This window comes from Trichosurus vulpecula, chromosome 4 (assembly GCF_011100635.1).
Source record: "Trichosurus vulpecula isolate mTriVul1 chromosome 4, mTriVul1.pri, whole genome shotgun sequence".
Lineage (NCBI taxonomy): Eukaryota > Metazoa > Chordata > Mammalia > Diprotodontia > Phalangeridae > Trichosurus > Trichosurus vulpecula.
The window spans coordinates 164,189,166-164,210,556 of NC_050576.1; the positions used below are offsets into that span (position 1 = coordinate 164,189,166).

At 43.7% G+C, this 21,391-nt stretch overlaps 1 protein-coding gene across 1 annotated transcript; it reads left to right on the forward strand.

The window, feature by feature from the left end:
• The first annotated feature begins 12,415 nt into the window (after positions 1-12,415).
• On the forward strand, positions 12,416-16,486 carry LOC118845830 (protein S100-A15A-like). The gene is made up of 2 exons (XM_036753870.1): positions 12,416-12,565; positions 16,310-16,486. Exons 1-2 carry the CDS (start codon positions 12,416-12,418, stop codon positions 16,484-16,486), a joined length of 327 nt encoding a protein of 108 aa, XP_036609765.1.
• The last annotated feature ends 4,905 nt before the right edge of the window (positions 16,487-21,391 follow it).

A 21,391-nucleotide genomic window follows, 5' to 3' on the forward strand; every position in this document is an offset into this window, starting at 1 on the left:
TCCGCCCCCACTAACAACCAGTTTGGGGAACTCAACCTAAAATTAGGTACCGGTTCTACCAAACCAGTGAGAACCAGCTGAATCCCACCACTGCTTGGACCCCAGTTTTAAGATCACATTTCTCCCTAGCTTCAAAACACCATCCCTGACAGTTTTCTCCCCAGCCTAGCAATAACTCACGAATGGGCCCCAGTAAGACAAACTATCTCCCCCTGCAATTACTCATAAGCAGGTCCCCAGTAAAATAAACTATCTTTCCCCATCACAAGAACAAGCTCACCTCTGAAGAAATTCTCTTGTAAAAATAGGACTATCTTGTAACCACAGAATTATCATGTGTTGGTTCCCCAAATTATCCTGTTCAATGCAGAGGTCAAGCTATAGACATCAACTCTCAAAGCTGTCTTGTTACAGATGTAATAGACCAAAAGTACATCCCTGAGAACCTCCTTACTCCGGTCTCCAGGAGTGAATGATGCCTGTGACCAAGGTTACAAGTGATCACCTAATTAGCATATCTGCCAGGTAATCCACTACCTGTTCTTCCTGTTAACTTGCAAGTTCCTTAAAGGATGCAAGCTCCTTATGGAGCTCTGCCTGCCATATTGGTTGGCGTTACAATAAACCTTTGCCACTTGCCTTGAAGAACACTTGAGTCTGTGAATTCATTCCAGACGACCTTCCCTGGTACTTCAGTCCTTGAGGGGTCCCTGAAGCCTCCCTCAAACCTCATCCATTACACACCGTACTTTACTCTTGAATTCCTTGTCTCTTTGTCCAATTACTGCTCAAGTTTTCCAAAGCCCAACGCTGGCTTACTCCTACCATGATGCTGAATGGAGCTGGAGGGAGCTAGGCAGTAGAACTGACTGAGTTTACTACAAATTTATGTTTCTAACCTCAAATGGGCCCTAACTACGGGAAGTCAATCCTTTTATTTATCCCTGGTTGGTTTTGTTATGAACCTGCTCCAAATCTTCTCTTTTCTCCTCAAACATCCCATACTTCCCCCCTTCTCTATTTTCTCACCTCATATTTTACTGAGAAAATGGAGATTATTTGTTATCTCCACCTTATCCCCTCTTTCCTTCTTAAAAATCTCTTCTTCCCCCCCTCCCACTTGCTTCTTTTCTTCTAGTCCAGTCATAATGAGGTGGCCCTTCTTCTTGTCAATGTTAACCCCTCTACAGGGTGTGCCTAAAGTCTGAACACATAGGCAAAAATGCATATTTTCAAGAAATGAAATGAACGAAATTTTCAACAACATTTTATTTAATTGGCACATTAATAAATAACATCTTTAATGTGATTTCCATCATTTGTGATGCAAAGGTTGATATGCTTTGCAAGATTCATATGAACTCGATGCAATAACTCCACATTGCAGTCAATTTTCCTATGTGTCCAGACTTTAGGGATACCCTGTACATGTGCCTTTGATCTCATCTCAGCAGATGACACATCAAGCAACCTCTCATTCGAATCATCAATTTCCTCACATCTGCTGGTTCCTTTTTTCGTTGCCTACAAACAGGGCCAAATTTGCCCCATCCTTAAGACAGAACAAAACTCCCTTCGTTAGGGTCTCCTGTGCTCTGACGATATTGTCCTATATGTCTTTTCTCTTTTTAGGTGTAACATCCTATTATAGTTATTAGCTCAACTTAAACCTGGGGAGAGCAGTACATGTGCCTGGCACATTATGAGTACCTAACAGGTGTTCATTGGTTTGTTGATTTCATTCCCCCTTTCTCTCTCTGAACCTTTTGTGTGGTTGGGGCATTTGCCAAGTAGGCACTCTGGAGGTTAGTGAAAAGGAACAAATTGAGACATTTCGCAAAGACAGCATAAATACAGATAGCATCCCTTTTATCTTGTGGTATGTCTCCTTGGTAGTCTTAACAGTATTTTACTGAGCCAGTCTCTAACCTGAGAATGATGAAACAGCAGGCCAGAGATAAAGTGCTGGTAATCAGGTAGCCTTTAATTAATTAGTTTCATTATGAGGAACAGATTTGCAAATTGGGAATTCTCCCGATCAGAATTCCACCTTGCTGAAGTGAAGACAGAGATCATATACATAAATCACAAGTGGGAAAAGGGAGGAAGGTGGATTACAAACAATCATTCCCAGGGCTGGAGTGGTTTCCCACAACCAGCCCACAAATCCCATAATACTAAGGTACAGGTATCCTGAAGTTCTGTAGGAACAGCATTGTTCAAGTCTTTGGGGCTCGTTGCTTGGTGGGTCACAGGACCAGAGTTCTGTGATGGGAATAGGTTCTACAATCTTTGATTAGCTTCACTTAACCCAAAGTAAAGCACTGAAAATGCTTAGATGGACTCTAATAAATCCCATAAACACACAGGTTTGGTCCTAGCCTTACTGTTAATTATAATTAAACTTAAAATTAAAGAATGCCGTGATTGTGAGCCTTGTCAACATTTTAATCATTTTAAGCTGCCTTGTGAGCTCTGATTCGCAACCTGGAAAAGATGATTCTTAAAAATCTAATCTATTAGTATATTCATTACACACATCATATCGATTATCATGAAGATCATAGTTCCACAGCACAAAGGGATCAGGATGATCTCAGAAGGGGCAATTCCATTCCAGTAACATGATCTCAAAATTTGCTATGGTAAGCCCCCTTCTTTCTATTATCCTAGGCTCTTAAGATCCTTATAGAGAAAATAACACAAGACAAAACTCTCCTGGAGGTACGTGAGATCATATATCTAGAACTTGACAAAAGCTCAGAGTCTCCTTCCTCTACCATTTTTCAGAGAAGGAAACTGTAAGCAGGCTGTCAAGCGATTTGTCCAAGGTCACACAAGTAGTATCAGAGACAAGATTTGAACTCAGGTCTCTTGATTTCAGAGCCTCTCTTCTACTGTATCATGCTTCCTTCTACTAGTTGAGGTTAGTTTAATGTTAATAAATCACTTTTCTCACAACAAGTCTATGAGGCAGGCCATGTAAACATTGTTTTCGTGTTCTTGTTTCGCAAACAAGGTCAGTGTCTTAAAGAGGTAAAGTGACTTATTAGTAGGAGGCAGAACCATTGGACCTAGGCTCAGATTGCACCTCTCAAGTTAGTACCTACGTGGTCTTGTGCAAGCTACTGAACCTTACTGGGTCTCAGTTTCCCCTTTGGATTAGATGGCCTCTTGGGTTCTTTCTGGCTCTGCTTCTATGGTATGATCTTCCTTTTATCTCTAGAGTCCCTGGTGGGGGCCATCTCCAGTCATCCTGATCTATATCTGGCCACTGGACCCAGATGGCTCTGGAGGAAAAAGTGAGGCTGGTGACTTTGCACAGTCCTCCCTCACTTAAATCCAGTTCACTTGCTAGTCACCTTCCTGATGTCACGGTCCTCTTTGAGAATGAGGGCCAGACAACAACAAGAGTTCCTGGTCATTGAAGGAAACCGGTGAAACATCCCTGCCCCATCTCAGAGACAGGACCCTTTCCTGAGCTTTGGGTCAAGGTCCAGGCGTGGACCTCAGCCAGGTACTGAGCAAGGAACATTCCAGAAGCAAACCACAGCTATGTAGCTCTGATGCCAGAAGCAAAGCGAGGGACTCAGTGCCAGCTTCCTGCTCAGCATGGAAGCCTGTGGTGGAATAACTAGGTCCGGAGTCCCGGACCAAAGGACAGACTGTAGTTCAGTGGCTCTGAACCTGCTGAATCTCTCAGATGACTAAATAGTGGCTGAGTCCAGCAGCTGTCTAGTGAAACTCCCAACCAGGGACAAGCGGACAAACCCAAGTGAGTCAGCCAGGTGGCATAGTAGATGGAGTCCTGGGCCTGGAGTCAGGAAGACCTGAGTTCAAATCTGGCCTCAGATACTAGCTGTGTGACCCTTGGCAAGTCACTTAAGCCTCTGTTTACCTCAGTTTCCTCAACTATAAAATGGGACTGATGATAGCACCTCTTTCACAGGGTTGTTGTAAGGATCAAATGAGATCATAGTTGTAAAAAGTGCTTAGCCTAGTGCCTGACACACAGCAGGATCTGTACAAATGCTTATTCTCTTCCCTTTCTCCTCCCTTCCACCCAAGCCTGCTGGGTCAAGAACTTACAAAGCTTAAACCGGGAGGGTTTAAGTGAACAGACCTCGCCCTAGATCATGCCCCTTTGGGAGTAACGAAAGCTTGCAAAGTCCCCGGTCTGAGCTATGAAAGACATAGGAGGACAGAAATTCAGGTCGGGCATCCTCCTCAGAGGTGTGCAGAGCCCAGCACTCACATAAGGTCCGGAGTCAAGAAGTAGCTTGGAAGAGTGAGCAAACAAGAAAAGAACCCGACCATAAAGGGCTCCTCTGGGGACAGAGAAACTCAAGACACAAACACAGGAAAAAAAATGACTCCAAATCATCTATAAGCAAAGCCTGGACACAAATCCCACAAGAATTCGCAAAGGAGTTAAAGCAAGAGCTTTTACACAAAGGAACTAAAAAATTGCTTTAAAAAAAAAAAGCAGTTGAGAGTGGTAGAAGAGGGGGCAGCTAGGTGGCGCAGTGAGTAGAGCACCGGCCCTGGATTTAGGAGCCCCTGAGTTCAAATGTGGCCTCAGACACTTGACACACTTACTAGCTGTGTGACCTTGGGCAAATCACTTAACCCCAATTGCCCTGCCTTCCCCCCTCAAAAAAAGGGAGAGAGTGGTAGGAGAAAAAGTGGGAGAAGAAGCGAGAGTTAAGGAAGAAAAATATCAAAAGAGACTTAATAGCTTGGAAAAAGAGGTACAACACCTTACAAAAGAAAACTCCTTGAAAATGAAAATAAGTCAAATGGAAGATAAACTGAACAAACCATAACGTGTCTTTTTGGGTCTTGTGAAAGTCAGATGAAGAACTTTAATGGGGAAATTAATAATAATAATAATAACAATGATGATGATATTAGCTAGTATTTACGTAGTATTTTGAGTTCACTAAGCATTTTATATATGTTAAGTCAAATGATCCTTACAACAATCCCATTGAGAAGGTGCTAATTATCTCCACTCTTACAGATGAGGAAACTGAGGCATAGGGAGCCAAGTTACCAAGTGACTTTTTTAAGGTTAAGTGACTTGCCCAGGGTCACACACAGCTAATAAGTGTCTGATACAGGATTCAAACTCAAGTTTTCCTGATTCTAAATCCTTCATTCTAATCCACTCCAACAACTAGGGAGTTTAAAGCCAGGGTGAAGAGGAGCATATGAGCTAAATGTATAATCGATTTATGAAATTATATGCATTTAATTCCATCTCACCCTTTATCCTGGGCCAGGTGACAAATGCCTCCCTCCCCACTCTCCTCTAAACACATACCTTTTAACCTAAAATCATATGAGTTGGAAAGAACTTCAGAGATAATCTGCTGAGATAGACAATAAGCTCCTTGAGGGGAGGGAGTGATTTATTTTTGGCTTAGTATCCATAGTGCCTAGCACAATTCTTGGAACATGGCAGAGATTTTATCAATACTTGTTGGTTGATCTATTCCAACCCCTAGCCAAAGCATGAATACTGTTTTGTCATATGCCCATCCAGCCTTTGCTTTGAATTTGCCTCTAGTGATTTTTAATGTCTTTTATTGAAGCTGTTCCTTTATCAAAATCTTTATTCAATGACTCATCCTGTCATGGAAATAACTCTGGGTTATTAAAGGCAGATCAGCAGAGGAAAAGATGGGAAAACTCCAAGCGTGGGTTTGGTGACTATTATCATAGCATTAATACATTTAAGTTCTGATGGGGTGATGGGACCTGGACCCCTAAAAGGAAAAGGCTGTATCTTTGAAAGAAGCCTAGTCCCTGAATTTTCCCACACATTTCAGCAGCTCAGATCACTGGCCTCTGCCCATGGCATCTGGCCCACCCCAGCCCACCTAGATTGTTGGCAGTCCTTTCATAGTCAGCTTTTGGCCCAAGCCAGACCACTTAATACTCCTTTCACAGTTGCCCTTGACTCACCCCAGACTACTTTACTCCTTTCACCATGGTACCTGGCCCACCCTAGGCTATTTACCACTCCTTAATCCAATCCACATCTTTTTACTGTCTTTTTTTTTTTGTATATAAGTGTCAGTCTTGCCCCCATTAAGTTGCAGATTTACTAGGAATCTAGCCTACTTCTACTGGCATTACAATAAACCTTGATATTTTGACTGGAAGAAGATTTCAGTGTGTGAATTCTTTCCAGGCAGAAGCTGCCCTGGACCCTGACATTTTGGGTTTTCCAGCAACCCCAAACAGCATCGGTTCAGAGATGGAAAATGGCCACAAGATGATGATTTTTTTTGTCCCTGGCAATTAACGAAGGCATTTTACTGTGTTGGTGGAGGGGATACACATGCTGAAGAGAAAAATAATTTTCTTTCCATTGGAGAGGGAAGGGATCAACCTGGAAAGGCTCCCTGATGAAAAGTGTATCATAGTTAAGACAGAGGGAAAGGACAGGGCTAGTGGGTGGGTTCAGAAATGGAGGAGGGGTGAAAGAGAGAGATAGAGAGACAGAGACAGAAAGCTAGAGACAGATAGAAAGACACAGGCAGAAATAGAGAATAGAATGGGTCAGCATCATCAGCTTATAGTAGAGACTGGTGGATTTTGGGTTGTGAAGGCTTATGATAAAAAGGGAAGTATCACATTTACACCCATTTTTAAGTCATAAAAATCCCAGAGAGAACTTTGTTACATGGCTCTCTGATTATTAATATCAAGTGAAGTATAAAACAGGGAAGGGAAAGGGAATAAGCTTTTATTAAATGCATACTATGTGCTAGGCAATATGCTAAGTGCTTTATAAATATGTCCTTTAGTCCTCACAACAACTCTGTGAGGCATCCCCATTGTACAGTTGAAGAAACTGAGGCAGATAGAGGTTAAGTGACTTGCCCAGGGTCACACAGCTAGAAGTGCCTGAGGCTAGATTTAAATTCAAGTCCTCTTGAGGCCAGGCCCAATTTCCTGATCACTTTGCCACTTAGCTGGCAGAAAGGAATATTCTCTCCAAAGGTGTGCACCGCATGAAGAATGTCCAGTGCTGAGTTCAAGTGGAAACGAAATATCCTATTGATGATGCACCTACCCTACCCCCAAGCTATGGCTTGTAAATGACATTGTGCTGATTGCCATCAAGCTCCAGAACTTTGCAGAGCCTCCTGAATGAGATCTTAGTCACTCAAAAGTCTGGCCTAACTATTCACACAGGAAAAACCAAGTGGATGAAGAATGATTATCTCTCACACTATGTATTCTTATGTAGATGGATGAGCAATCTAAAGAATCAGTCCAACAGTACATGTATCTTGGACAGATATTGCTCCTGGAAAAAATGAACTGGGCCCAGAAATGAATAGGAAAAAGGAATAGGCTTCAATAAATTTAGGAAACTGTGCGATGTTTGACCTCAGGCTTCTCCTCGAAACAGAGCACCATTTTAAAAACACCAATATTACTGTTGAATAATGTGGCTAAAGAGAGGTCTGTGATCTATGGAAAACCAACATCTCTGAGGGAATCAAAAGTTTCAGTTCACACAAAAGGCAATGGGGGTGGTGGTGCGGTGGTGGTGATGGTGTAAACATGTTTTGGCATATTACCAATGGAGAATAAAAGACATGGAGTAGAAGAGGAGGTAAGTTAGGCACATGGAAATGATAACAAATGGAGAGTCTGCATGGTCCATCAGTATCCGTAAAATGCCAGGAGATTTCCAGGAGAGCTTCTTCATCTTTATATATGGGGTGGGCCTTGAGGGTGTGTATAAAAGATCTATAGAAGAAAAAGATATGGATGGACTGTGTTCTTGACTAATGGAGGAAGAATCCACAGGGATGAGTTCAAAGGTCCACTGGAAATTTGAAGTATTAAAAAACTCCCTATTTTCGTTTTTTTTTAAACTGAAATATGTACAATATAGGTTTTCTTTTCTTTTATGGATCTAATATAATTTAGTTGAGAAACATAAAAATGGACTGTGTATACTAAAATGATTATATTTAATAAATGTAGAGATATAGTCCATCTCTAAAAAAAACCCTCAAAACAAAACCCAATTCAGTCCTGAAGTTCTTTACCTGTATATCATTGTTGTTATTTTTAAATTTTGGAGGGATGAAAATTTTTTTTTAAAAAAAGTCTTTGGAAAAGAGGCAGTTAGATGGTGCAGTGGGTAGAGCATGGGCCCTGGAGTCGGGAGGACCTGAGTTCAAATGTGACCTCAGACACTACCTGTGTGACCCTGGGCAAGTCATTTAACCCCAATTGCCTCAAAAAACTTGGTTTATTTTCTTATTATTTTTGTTGTCATTCTCTGATTCTTCTGACCTTCACTTAAACAAGCTTGAAGTGTTTGGAAGGACTAGCCAGAGGGGAAGGAGGACAAAGCTTGAGCGGGGATCCTTATTGCTATTATGAGCTGTGTGACCTTGCAGGGTGCTTTACCCCACAGGCTTCAATCTCTTCGTCTGCATATTAGGCAGTTTTCCTAAGTGGGGCAGTACACATCTTTCACTTTCTTGCTTTTTCCTTTGCTTTTGAACGGCCATGGAGGGGGTCAGGGACTGGATGCAGTCAGTACAAGGTCATCTGCAAGCAGAAGCCACCAGGGCTCTCAGTCATCATCTATGACACTGGCTACGACCTTGGTGAACTCGTTTCCCTGTTTCATGCCAACCTGGTGTCAGAATAATTAGAGGATCATTAAGCATTCTTATCTCTGAGCTTTCTGCTATCAAGGAATCTTGTATGATCTTTGTGTGGGCAGCACCTTGTTGGAGACCTGCCTTTCAAAGATGAAAGGACTAGGCTTAAGGTTCTTTATCTCAACTGTCTCCAAATTGTGGGTTTTTTTTATTGCGTACTCCTATCATTAAAATTTTTTAAGCATGACCCTGATATGTATATATTAAGTTTTTTGTAAGCTGTATGCCTGTGCTCCTGACTGTATTAATATTTATGCCCATCATAAACTTTCACAAAAGTAGAAATTTTAAAATGATGAGATCAAGATGAAATAATATTTTATGCTAGAGTCAGTAGGCGGCCACAGGAGTCTGCCGAGGCTTCTCCAGACTTCCTTAATCTTAGTGCCTTCCCTTTGTGATGACCCCTGATTTATCCTGTCCGCCTCTTGTTTGTACATAGTTGGCTGCATGTTGTTACCCCAATAGAGCGTAGGGACTATGTTTTTTGCCTTTCTTTGTGTCCTCAGAGCTTAGCACAAGGTTTGGCACCTAAGAAATGTTATTGATGGACTAAGGCGATGACATGGTCAGAACCGTCCTTTAGGAAAATGGCTTTGGCAGCTGCGGAGGAGGGGATAAGACTTGAAGTACTGAGACTAATTAAGTTTTTGCAATAGTCCAGGTGAGAAGTGGTGAATACCTGAATTAAGGATGGCGGCCCCATCAGAGTAGAGTAGACATTAAATGAATATCGTGGAGATAGAAACAACAGGATTTGACAAGTAGCTGGATATGTGGACCCAATGGGAGTGAGATGTTGAGTTTGTTACTAAAGATGTGAGCCTTAGTGGCTGGAAGGAGGGTTGTGCCTTTCACACTCAGAGGGAAGTTCAGAAGAGGAGTGTGTGCTTTGGCATGTGGTAGGCAGCTAGGTGGTACCATAGGTAGCTAGGTGGCACAGAGCGCCAGGCCCAGAGTCAAGAAGACTCATTTTCATGAGTTCAAATTTGGTCTCAGACACTTACTAGCTGTGTGACTCTGGGCAAGTCACTTAGCCCTGTTGGCCTCAGTTTCCTCATCTGTAAAATGAGCTGGAGAAGGAAATGGCAAACTACTCCAGAATCTTTGCCAAGAAAACCCCAAATGGGGTCACAAAGAGTTGGACGAGACTGAAACAACTGACCACCAACAAAGGAGCAACATCTTCCATATAGACTAGGGTAGTTTTTCCTTTTAAAAATATTGAAGCTATCCTTGAGACTTAATTGGCTCAGGGGACCAAGGCTATGGACACTGATGCAGCTTCCCAATGGCTTATGTCCCAAAAACCGGTGAGTGAAATGAGAGCTTCTTCCTCAGTCTTACTGACAGACCAGAATGACCAACAAAGAGGCGGGCAAATTACATCCTAAACAGAATCAAGGCCACATCCTGGCTGAATAGCCTTTCTCTGCTATGGCTGGTGAAAACCCTTCTTCTTAACTGTTGGATGTTTGATGAGTAACTTCTTTCATTCTAATCTTGAACCCAAACTGTCAGTCTGGTCTAAGTCAGGCCTTGTCTACTATGGGGGAAAGATAATTTTAATGAACTCTCTGATTCAAATAGCAACTCATCCATGCTTACTCTTCTGGTATAATTCATTCTGTCTCACTGAAAATGAAAGGGTGAGGTCCTTATTCACTGACCACTGTCCCCTACAGAGTTGGTCCACTTCTCCCTCCCTCTCCCCTCTAAGCCTGCCTCTCTGTCTGCCTGTAGTAGCCCTGATGGGCCCAAAGCCAGGGAAGGCCAGTCATGTGGGGAGGTATGGTGGAGTATTTATCAATTATGACTTTAGGGTCTATTTAGTCATACTAAAGATGAGCCCATGAATGGCTGTCATGGGGAAGGTGGGGCACACAACTCCAACTTGAGAGACAATTGCCTCATAACTGGAATCATATGATTTTTGAGTCTGGACCAATAGTTTTGATCCCTGTTTCTCCTCTCTCCTCTCTTCTCCTCCTCTCCTTCCTATCTTTCCTCAAACTTTAGACACATTTAGCCAGATCCCAACCCCTATTCTTCAGTCCAATAATTTGTCCTTTAGCTGTCTCCCTATCCTCCCTGCCAAGTTAGATTACAGACTGGATTTCCTAATGGGAAGATTTGGAAGATGATGTGGGAAAGGGGGAGGGGAAATGGGAGGGAGATCCAGGGAGGGTGTGTTTGTTTTTAATGTATGGATAAATTTCCCTTTAACTGAAAGATTCTTGAGCCCACAGCATTTGAAGGTATCACCCTTTGGTGGGGTTGAGTAAGGATGAGATGTCCTTTTAAGAATCTACCAGGATGTTGGTGAGTTTAGGATAAGGTGGGTCCCTGAAACTGGATGAGCTCAGACCAGAAATCAGGCATTTTTGTGATGTCATCTGAGGCAAGCAATTAGAGGCATTATTCAAAGAAAGATAATTACAAGAGGCATAGCTCTCTGCTGGCTAATAGTGCAGGAGGTCATAAGGGCTGCTGGGCTCAGAGATGCCACCACTCTTCACGGAGCTGCCACCTGCCTGGCATCGGTTGGTGACTGAGGCGAGGTCGCAGGCTCAGGGTTCATCTCCAGCCACGCCAGAGAGTCAGGTCAATGTTTCCTCTAAGAGGAGTCATGGCGGGGAGGTGTTGGGAGGAGGGTGTGGGATGGGGACAAGGGTATATTCTTGGTGGTGGTGGTGGGGTGCTGGTCAGTGATTAGAATGTGCTTTGTGTCTTTTCTATCCCCTCCAAAAGCCAAACTTGGACAATTCCTTACTTTGATGGGGGCGTTGTAGCTGGCCTATGGAGGAGACAGGCCATCTACATGTGCATCTGTGTAGATAATGTAGCTGGGTGATTCAGGGGCCTAAAAATCCAAGACCTTGATGGGAGTGGGGCCCAGGGACCTGACAGGGAGAGCCAGTCAAGTGTCATTGTCAGAGCTGCCCCTGTTCAGTCTTATGTTTGTTGTTGAGGACTGATCAGGAGTTAGTGGAGTTGTTCCGGGCACCATGCTAAGCACTTTATAAATATTTGATTGATTCTCCTAACAGCCCTGGGAGGTGTGTGCTGTTATTACGTCCGTTTTCTGGTGAGGAAAATGAGCCAGGCAGACACTGACTTGCCCAGGGTCATACAGCTAGTAGGTGCTGGAGGCTGGATTTGAAATCAGGTCTTTGTGACTCCACCGTATTCACTGTCACCACCTAGCAGATGCTTGGTGAGTCCCAGGTCTGATGGGGGAAACAGCCCCTGTCCTCTTAGGAGAAAACACAGTCCTTGTCCTCAGGGAGCTTCCAGTTTAATGGGGGAGAGAAGACTGAGGGCAGTCTGAGATGCAGAAATAGAGGCTGAAAAGCAAGAGGAGGATGAAGGTGTGATGTGAGTTCAGTGAGTGGACGAAAATGAAGTCCACCTGGACTGGCTTCCTGAAGGTCTTATTTTCTTTTTTTCAGCAAGGTGTGGAAGGACAGAAATGATGGATGGTCGGTGTGATGGAGGGAGGGCCTAGAATGAGAGGAAAGACCAATTCTGGTGTATTTGTCAAACCCGGCTTCCCTCTTTTTCCAAGTCTCCTCTGGTCTTCCTCAGTTCCCCCTCAAGGGCCATATTACCCATTCTGTTGGTCCTTTCACCTCTTTCAACCGCTCTCTCTCTTCTCTACTCCTAGGACTTTCCTCTGACTTGAACCCTGAAACTGGCCTTTGCTGAACATGCCTGACACCCCAATAGAAGACTCTATCTTTCATATCATTCATTGCTACCACCTCTATGCTGCCAGAGAGGGGGACGTGGACACCCTAAGTCTGGACGAGCTCAATGCCCTGCTCACAGAAAACATGCCCCGATTCATGGAGGGTCTGGTATGGCTGGGGAGATGCCAGGGGATTCTGGGGCCAGATCCCTGGGGGTGGGGAGAAGGATGCATCTAGAATGGGACCTCCAGGGTAGTTCTGACTATGGGGAGATTTATCTTGGAGGGGTATAGGGAGAGCTAGGAGCGAATAGGAAGGGGTTGGGGGAATGAAATTGCTCTTTCTGGTGGGCATAAACTGTGAATATGTGCTCTAGTCCCACTCTTGACTCTTAAACCTTACCAGACCCTTTATCCTAATCCTATACCGCTTCTGCTCCTGCTCATCCCTGCCCTTAATCTCAGATTTAAACCTTTTTCTTGTGCATGCCCTGGGCCCAGCCTTGCTGGTAGGCCTGAAATCGCTGCCCTTTCCTGACTTTGATTTGAATCCAGACTTCATTCACTGGGTTCCATCTCCTCCCTCTCAGCCAGCCCCCTAGCTACACACTAAAACTGCCAAGATCTCTTCTTTCCCTCCTCCCCTGGAGGGGAGGGGAATATGATAGAGACAGGGATAGGAATGAGAAGGGGATAGGTAATTCCTTTTTCTCTTTGCTCTCAGAGTTCCCAGGAAAGGGACGTTCCTGTCTGAGGGCCTGGGGAGGGAGAAGATTGGTTTAGGGATTTTCTTACTATCCGAGAACCTGGAGGCAGGCAGACTTCTTTCCTCCCCTTCCTCTCCTCAGCCCAGTCACCCCTTAACTCTAGGAACAGACTAAAAAAAAAAGGTTACCCTTTTCCCCCCTTCCCAACCCATGAAAGTGTTCAGGATCCCATTGCTGGTGAACTTGGAACTCATTTCCAATGTCTATTTCCTTCAGCCTCCTTCCACTCTTATTCTGTCATCAAGCCAAGACCAGCTCAGCTCCTTAATTAAGCTAATGAGCAGGTTCTTCAGGAACGGCCTGGAGTGTGCTGGCTGTCCCAGGATATTTATTTAGTTTCCTGACGTCCTACCTACTTCCCAGAAGCTTTTAGAAGTGTTCCTGCCAGGAAAACAGTGCCATCTACCTTAGAGCATCCATTTTAAGCCGCTTTCCCTCAGTTTCAGGCAAAGGAAGTGTGTGTGTGGGGAGGGGGGGGCAGGGGGCAGACTGGCTGGGAGTGCTAGCTCTGAGAGTCCTAGATAGGGAATACGAATGGCTAGCATTTATATAACGCTTATAAACATCTCATTTGATCCTCACAACAATCCTGGGAGGTAGGTGCCATTATTGTGCTCATTTTACAAACAAGGAAACTGAGGCAGGCAGACATCAGATGACTTGCCCAGGGTAACACAGCTAGTAGGTTGCCTGAGGTAGGATTTGAATTCAGATCCAGTGCTCTATTCACTTTACTACAGGCAAGGAAGTCCCCTTACCTCCAGGCTGGCAGCCCTCTACCTCCAGGCTGGTCCTTATCATTTAAGGGTCAAATTGCTCATGCTGTTTTAGAATATATATATAGACAGCAATTATAACCCATCAATTGGGAAATGGCTAAACAAGTTGTGGTATATGGTTGTGATGGAATACTACTGCGCTATAAGAAATGGTGAGCTCAGTGATCTTAGAAAGGCATGGAAAGACTTAGAGGAAATGATAAAAAGTGAAGCGCGCAGAACCAAGAGGACACTGTATACAGTAACAGCAATATTGTTTTAAGAATGACTTTGAGCAACTGAGTCATTTTGACTATTATAAATAAACTAATTATAAATAAAGGACATATGAAGATAGATGCTGCCTGTTTCCAGAGAAAGTACTGATAAAAAGAAGTATGTACAGAATAATTTTATGTGCATATATATGTGTGTGTATATATAATAGATCTCTCTATATATATCTATTTGTTTCTAAAGATAGCTGTCTTTAGAGTGGGGGGAGGGAAGAAAAAAGGAAAATAAAAGAAATTTACATGACAACTTTGTTGTGTATTTAGAAGGAATAGCAAGTTGTACGTGGTAGATTTGCAGCTTCATATGCAATCATCTTTTTTTTTATTGTACTATGTTATTATGGAAAGGCTAATTTTATTCCATAAATTAAAAATTAACATAAAAAGGAAAAATAATAAATGCAAATTAGAAACCCCCCCCCCCCCCACAAAGAATATCTATAGACAGAGAGATAGGAAGACATATGTCTCTCTCTATGAAATATGACATACAGATAACAGAATGATAATGATAAAAGATCAGAGGAGGTGAATTTTAAGGGTGGTGCTGGGAGCAGGAATAATTACATAATGGGACCAGAGAGTCTGATAGAGAGCAGCAGAAGTCCCACATTAAGAGTGAGCTTCGGGTGAGAGGAAGCCGTCGAGTTCATATCTAATCAGACCGGATAGATTTTCTGGCGGAGGCAGAAATGTAGGAGTGGAGGCAGATAACCCAGAAGAGACAAGGTGGCTTGCCAAGAATGGGGAGGAGAATACGGGCCATGTTTTTCTGTCACCAGCACCACAAACCTCCAGGGATTTGCCTGTCACCACATTCCCTCTTCCTTCCTCTGACTCTTGTGGCTGAACTCCTTGACACACCTCCTTGTCATCCTGTTACTTGTCTTCCTCTTGTCTTGGGGTATTAAGGTCAGGAGTGGCTTTTAAGGCCTTTTGCTGTCACATCCGAACTCTTCGTGACCCTGTTTTTGGGGTTTGCCCAACAAATGGCTTGCCATTTCCTTCTCCAACTCATTTTACAGTTGAGGAAACTGAAGCAAACAGGTCAAGTGATTTGCTTGTGGCGGCACAACGAGTAGGTGTCTGAGGTCACATTTGAACTCAGATCTTCTGGGCTCTAGGCCTGGTGCTCCAGCCAATGTGCCACCTAGTTTCCCCCTACCTACCTACCCAATCCTACCTGAAACCATTCTAATTCTATGTTTTAGGATCCTAGATCTAAAACCTGGAGGGACCCTAGAAGCTATCTCATCCAATGACTTCACTGTACAGGTGAAGTCAAATGACATGTCCAAGGTCACACCAGTACTAAATGTCCAAGGTGGGATTTGAAGCTAGATCATCCCAACTCGAGGTTTAGTGCCTTATCTACTAGGCTGCAGTGCCTCTACCCAATCAACATTGTCTTCCTTTGCTTCCCAGTACTGTCTCTTCCTAGGGCAGCTAAGCAGCACAGCTGTATAGATGACTCACCTTCCTGAATTTGACTATGGCTACAGACATTTATTAGCTGTGTGATCTTGGGCAAGTCACTTGCCCTTGTTTGCCTCTGTTTCCTCATCTGTCAAATGAGCTGGAGAAGGAAACGGCAAACCCTTCCATTATCTATGCCAAGAAAACCCCGAATAGGGTCACAGGGTCAGATATAACTGAAATGAGTGAAGAACAAAGGCCGGCTTCATTTACTTCATCAGAGTGGAAGTTTCTTGAGGGCAGGGACCCTATAATAGGTCTGGATATAAGGCAGGCACAGTCACTGGCACGGCGGAAAACCCTGGAGTTAAAAGACCTGGGTCTGTCTCTTGGTTCTGCCAGTTGCTAGTTGTGTGATCCAGAGCTTAGCAGCCTTAGTACCTGGCACGTAGTAGGCGCTTAATAATTGTTTATTGATTGACCCCAAGGAAAGCTGCTTTACCTCTCTCCAAGCCTCTTTCCTCCTCTGTAAAACAGGGATAATGATCCTTGTACCGTCTGCCTTTATGGATTTTGTGACGACCTGGGCAAGGTAGAGCATGGTAGAGACAGTGGTGTTAATGTCTGTCATTCCGATGATCCCCACTGACCAATTGCTCCTGCTGCTCTGCTCCAGGGCCGGAGTCAGCCGGAGTATTTGAAGCAGCTGTTTCAAGTGGCGGACAAGGACAAAGACAACCAGATCTGCTTTGACGAATTTATCTACATTGTGGGAAAGGTGATAAAGGATTATCACCTGCAGTACCACCGGCAGCTGTGTGCCCACTACTGCCAGGCAAATGGCCTGTACTGAAGGATGCACCAATTCCTCCTGACTCCTTCCCCGCCGTGGTGGCCCTAGGGGCCTCAGTGATTCCAGCACTTGTGGGTTACCAGGCCCTGTGGGATGCTGGGAGCAGGGCTGCTCTTTGAGTCTGGGTTTGACCGACATTTTATAGCTGTTTGACCACTGGCAAGCTATTTCACATTTCTGAAAAGAGGTTTCCCTCTCTGTAAAATGAAGATAACGATGATTGCAATGCCAACCTCACAGGACTGTTATGAGAAAATTACTTATGTAATCCCGAAAGCTCACAGACACGAGAATATTTTTCAGTTAGGGACCAGGGCTGGGCATGGGGAGATATTCCGGTTTGTAAAACAAAAACAAAGTGGACATGGAACCAGGCATTGCTTATTTTGCAGGGATATAGGGTGGGGATATAAGCATTAAGGGTGGGGAAAGGTGGGTCTCTACCACTCTAGTCACTTGGTCAGTGACTTAACCTCTCAAAAATGTTGACAATACTTGCAGTACCTACCTCAAAGGGTTGTTCTGGGGAGGGTACTTTGTGAGCTGTTATTTCTTTATTTACACTGATATGGGGTATAAATAAAGTAACTTCCTATCTTTGGGGTTCCCTGCTAATCTTGCCCTGAATGCTTCTCTGTGGGCAGAAGCTGAGCCTCTAGAAGAAAGGAGACATTTCTCTGGCCTCAGAAAACTCAGTCTGATGGAGCTCCTAGTCTGATGAGGGAGATATTCCCTGTCCTAGGAGTTTTGGACCAGTCTGCTGGGGGTTGGGGGGTGGGGAGAGAGTCTTTTTTTAATTTTTATTTATTTTTATTTTTTATTATTTTTTATTATTTTAAAATTTATTTAATATATTTAGTTTTCAGCATTGATTTTCACAAAAGTTTGAATTACAAATTTTTTCCCCATTTCTACCCTCCCCCCACTCCAAGATGGCGTATATTCTGGTTGCCCCGTTCCCCAGTCAGCCCTCCCATCTGTCACCCCACTCCCCTCCCATCCCCCTTTCCCTTCTTCTCTTGTAGGGCAAGATAAATTTCTATGCCCCATTGCCTGTGTATCTCATTTCCTAGTTGCATGCAAAAACTTTTTGTTGTTGTTGTTGTTTTTGAACGTCTGTTTTTAAAACTTTGAGTTCCAAATTCTCTCCCCTCTTCCCTCCCACCCACCCTCCCTAAGAAGTCAAGCAATTCAACATAGGCCACATGTGTATCATTATGTATAACCCTTCCACAATACTCATGTTGTGAAAGATTAGCTGTGTTTTGCTCCTTCCTAACCTATCCCCCTTTATTGAATTTTCGGGGAGGGAGTCTTTTTGGCTATGGTGGTTGATGGCTCACAAATGAGCTTGCAGTCTCCTGACACTCAGACATCTTTTTCCGACAAACTGCTTTCTCACTGGGCTTCCTATGTCCTGTACGCGCTGACTCCGATGAGAGAAGCAGCAGCCAGAGCACTAGATGCCAGTACAGGAGACAAAGGGCCCTGGGAGCAGGAACCCAATAAAGCTGGGTAGAGTTCAGTCTGGAAATGTTTAATTCAGGTCTTTTAGGAGCTGGATGAGACAGGAGAAGAGGAAGGAAGGCAGCTGTTCTGTGAGTGAGAAGAATGAAGATCTTAGGAAAGCACCTTTAGAAGGGACCCGGAAGGGACCTTAGAGGTCATGTAATCTAACTCTGATGAGGAAACTGAAGCCCAAAACAATCAAATGACTTGCTCGAGGTCACATAGATAGATAGCCATGAAGGAGTCAGTATTGGAACCCAGGTCCTTTGATTCCAAACCCACAACTCTTCTCACATAGAGATGTTGCTTCAACTGGTACATCTTGTTGTGGTTTTTAAACTTGTGAGTCACCCAGGCTCAGTGGGAGGGGAGGTAATCTTTGTCTTAAACAAAGGATCATTAGGGAGGGTGACTTGAGATTAGAAGGAGGGAGCCACAAAGGCAAGATAAAAAGCCCTGGAGGAGTAGGGACTAGGCAGGGGTGGAGAGAGAAGGTCACTCAGTGTTGTACAGAATAGTAGATTTATCTGTGCAAAGGACCATCATCACAGAATCACAGAATTTCTGAGTAGGATATGGGGTGGGGAAAGGTAGGTCTCTATCACTTTCAGTGACTTAACCTCTCAAAGCCTAGGTTTTCTCCTGGGTAAAATGTTGACAATACTTGCACTACCTACCTCAAAGGGCTGTTTTGGGGAGGGTACTTTGTGAGCTATTATTTTTTTATTTACACTCATGTGGGGTATCCAGTCCAACTTATATCCAACAGGAATCTTCCATGGAGGCTGGATCTGATACGGAGTTTTCTATAACTTACCCCCTGCTTGAAGACCACCAATAAGGTGAACCAACTTCCTCCTGATGCAGCCCATTCCACTGTTGTATAACTAATTGTTAGAAAATTTTCTTGATGCCAGATCTAAAATGTCCTCTTTGCAATGCCCACCCACTCCTCCTAGAAGCATCTGGATGGGGCAGTGGATGGAAAGTTGGGCCTAGAGTTCAGATCGAGCCTCAAACACTTACTGTGAGACCTCAGGTAAGCCATTTGACTTCTTTGATCTTCCTCAAATTCCTCAACTATAAAAGAGGGATAAAGGTAGCTGGGTGGTGCAGTGGATAGAGCATCTGACCTAGAATCGGGAAGACCTGAATCCAAATCCTGTCTTAGATACTTTCTAGCTGTGTGACCCTGAGCAAGTCACTTAACCCTGTTTGCCTCAGTTTCCTCACCTGTAAAATGAGCTGCAGAGGGAAAGGGCAAACGACCCCAGTATCTTTGCCAAGAAAACCCCAAATGGGGTCACAGAAAGTCAGATACAACTAAAATGACAATTCAGCTCAATCAGACATGACTAAAGTTACTCAACAACAAAGCCACCATCTATCATTGTTGCTGTTTGTCCTTCAGTCATATCCAACTCTATGTTTGTGGGGTTTGCTTGGCAAAGATACTGGAGTGTTTGCCATTTCCTTCTCCAATGTGTCCCCATTTTTCAGATGAGGAAGTGAGGCAAATAAGGGTTAAGTGACTTGCCCAGGGTCACACAGTTAGTAAGTGTCCTGAGGCTGGATTTGAACTCAGATCTTCCTGACTCCAAAAGCATTGCTCTATCCACTGCACCACCTAGCTGACCCCTATGCCATCTATTCCTTTATCTAAGTCATTGACACTCCAAATCCTACTCCACTGGAGAGGTTCCAACATGTTAACTGTGAACCATTTAAAAAAAATAAGTTTATTCATTTTTAATTTTCAACATTCACTTCCATAAGTTTTAAATTTTCTACCCCCCTCCCCAAGACACCATGCAATCTGACATAGGCTCTACATATACATTCCTATTAAACATATTTTCACTTTAGTCATGTTGTATAGAGGAAGTAGAATGAATAGGAGGAACCATGGGAAAGAAAATAAAACCAACAACAAAAAAAAATAGCATGCTTCGCTCTGCATTCAGACTCCATAGTTCTTTCTCTGGATGTGGATGGCATTTTTCATCATGAGTTCTTTGGAATTGTTTTAGGTCCTTGCACTGCTGAGAAGGGCTAAGTCTATCAAAGTCAGTCATCGCACACTGTGGCTGTTACCGACTTTGAACCGTTAGCAGCTACTCTTTGATTCTGGCCATTCGACCGGTTCTGAATACATTTAAATGTAACCAGGCTTCTGAAAAGAGAACGGTGGAAAAGATCAGCTAAAAAGAGTGGAAGAAAAAGGCAAGTCTCAAGAGATGGCAGAAAAGAGAATGGATGGCTCGCTCTCCTCAGTTTTAAAGACACAGGCATCCAGTCAAAGGAGACCGAACCCATGTGGATGCATTGGGCTCCATGTTAGGGAAACTGAGCATCTGCCAAAAGGCCCCTCAAGAAACGGCTCCATGTTAAACCTGGACATGGCCAGAAGCTGGGCTTAGGCAATCACCTCGTTATTTAGTGCACATATCTCCATCTTCTCCAAGAATATGATGAACTACTTTACAAAACGACTTGCTAAAATCTAAGCAAACTGTATCTGAAGCATTCTCCTTATGTGCTATTTTACTAACCTTGTCAAAAAAGAAAATAAGGTTAGTCTGGCATGACTTATTCTTGATGGAATCATACATACCGGCTCCTCGAATTCACTTGCTTCCTTTTCCAGATATTCCCTAATAATCTCTTTAATGAGTTAGGGTTTTCCCAGAAATAGAGAACTTAAGCTTATATATTGGCTAATAGTATGCAGATTCCTCCCTCCCTCCCTCTCTCTGAAAATGGGGACGTTTCCCCTTCTCTAGCTTGTGGTGCCTCTCCTATTCTCCTTTAGTTGTTTTTCAGTTGTGTCTGACTCTTCATGACCCCATTTGGGGTTTTCTTGGCAAAGATACTGGAGTAGTTTGCCATTTCCTTCTCCAGCTCATTTTACCAATGAGAAAACTGAGGCAAACAGGATTAAGTGACTTGTCCAGGGTCACACAGCTAGTGTCCAAGGCTCAATTTGAACTCAGGAGGCTCTTATCCACTGTGCCACCTTGCTGCTATAGAAGGGAACTAGCATTTATTAAGTGCCTCTATCCACCTACCTGGCCCTTCTCCCCAAATACTGCCTTCCATAGCCTCTTCCCAGTTGTTTCTCAGTGAGGTCATCCAAATGAGCAAATATTTATTGTTAACACTGTTTATCACAACTACCAGCTTAAAAGACAAAGCAAATATTTACAACAAAGGAAAACAGACTTTTAGGAAACAGACTTTCCCTGTGCCTGGAGGAAAGCCTTTAGGTTCCCAAGAAGAGAAGGGAAATAAAGAATGATTGCCTTGGAGTTTGCCTTTGGAGATCTTCAACCCACAATATTCCTGACAACAAGCTTAGCCTCCTCACTTCTGGAGCCCCTATGCCCCATGGGCCCA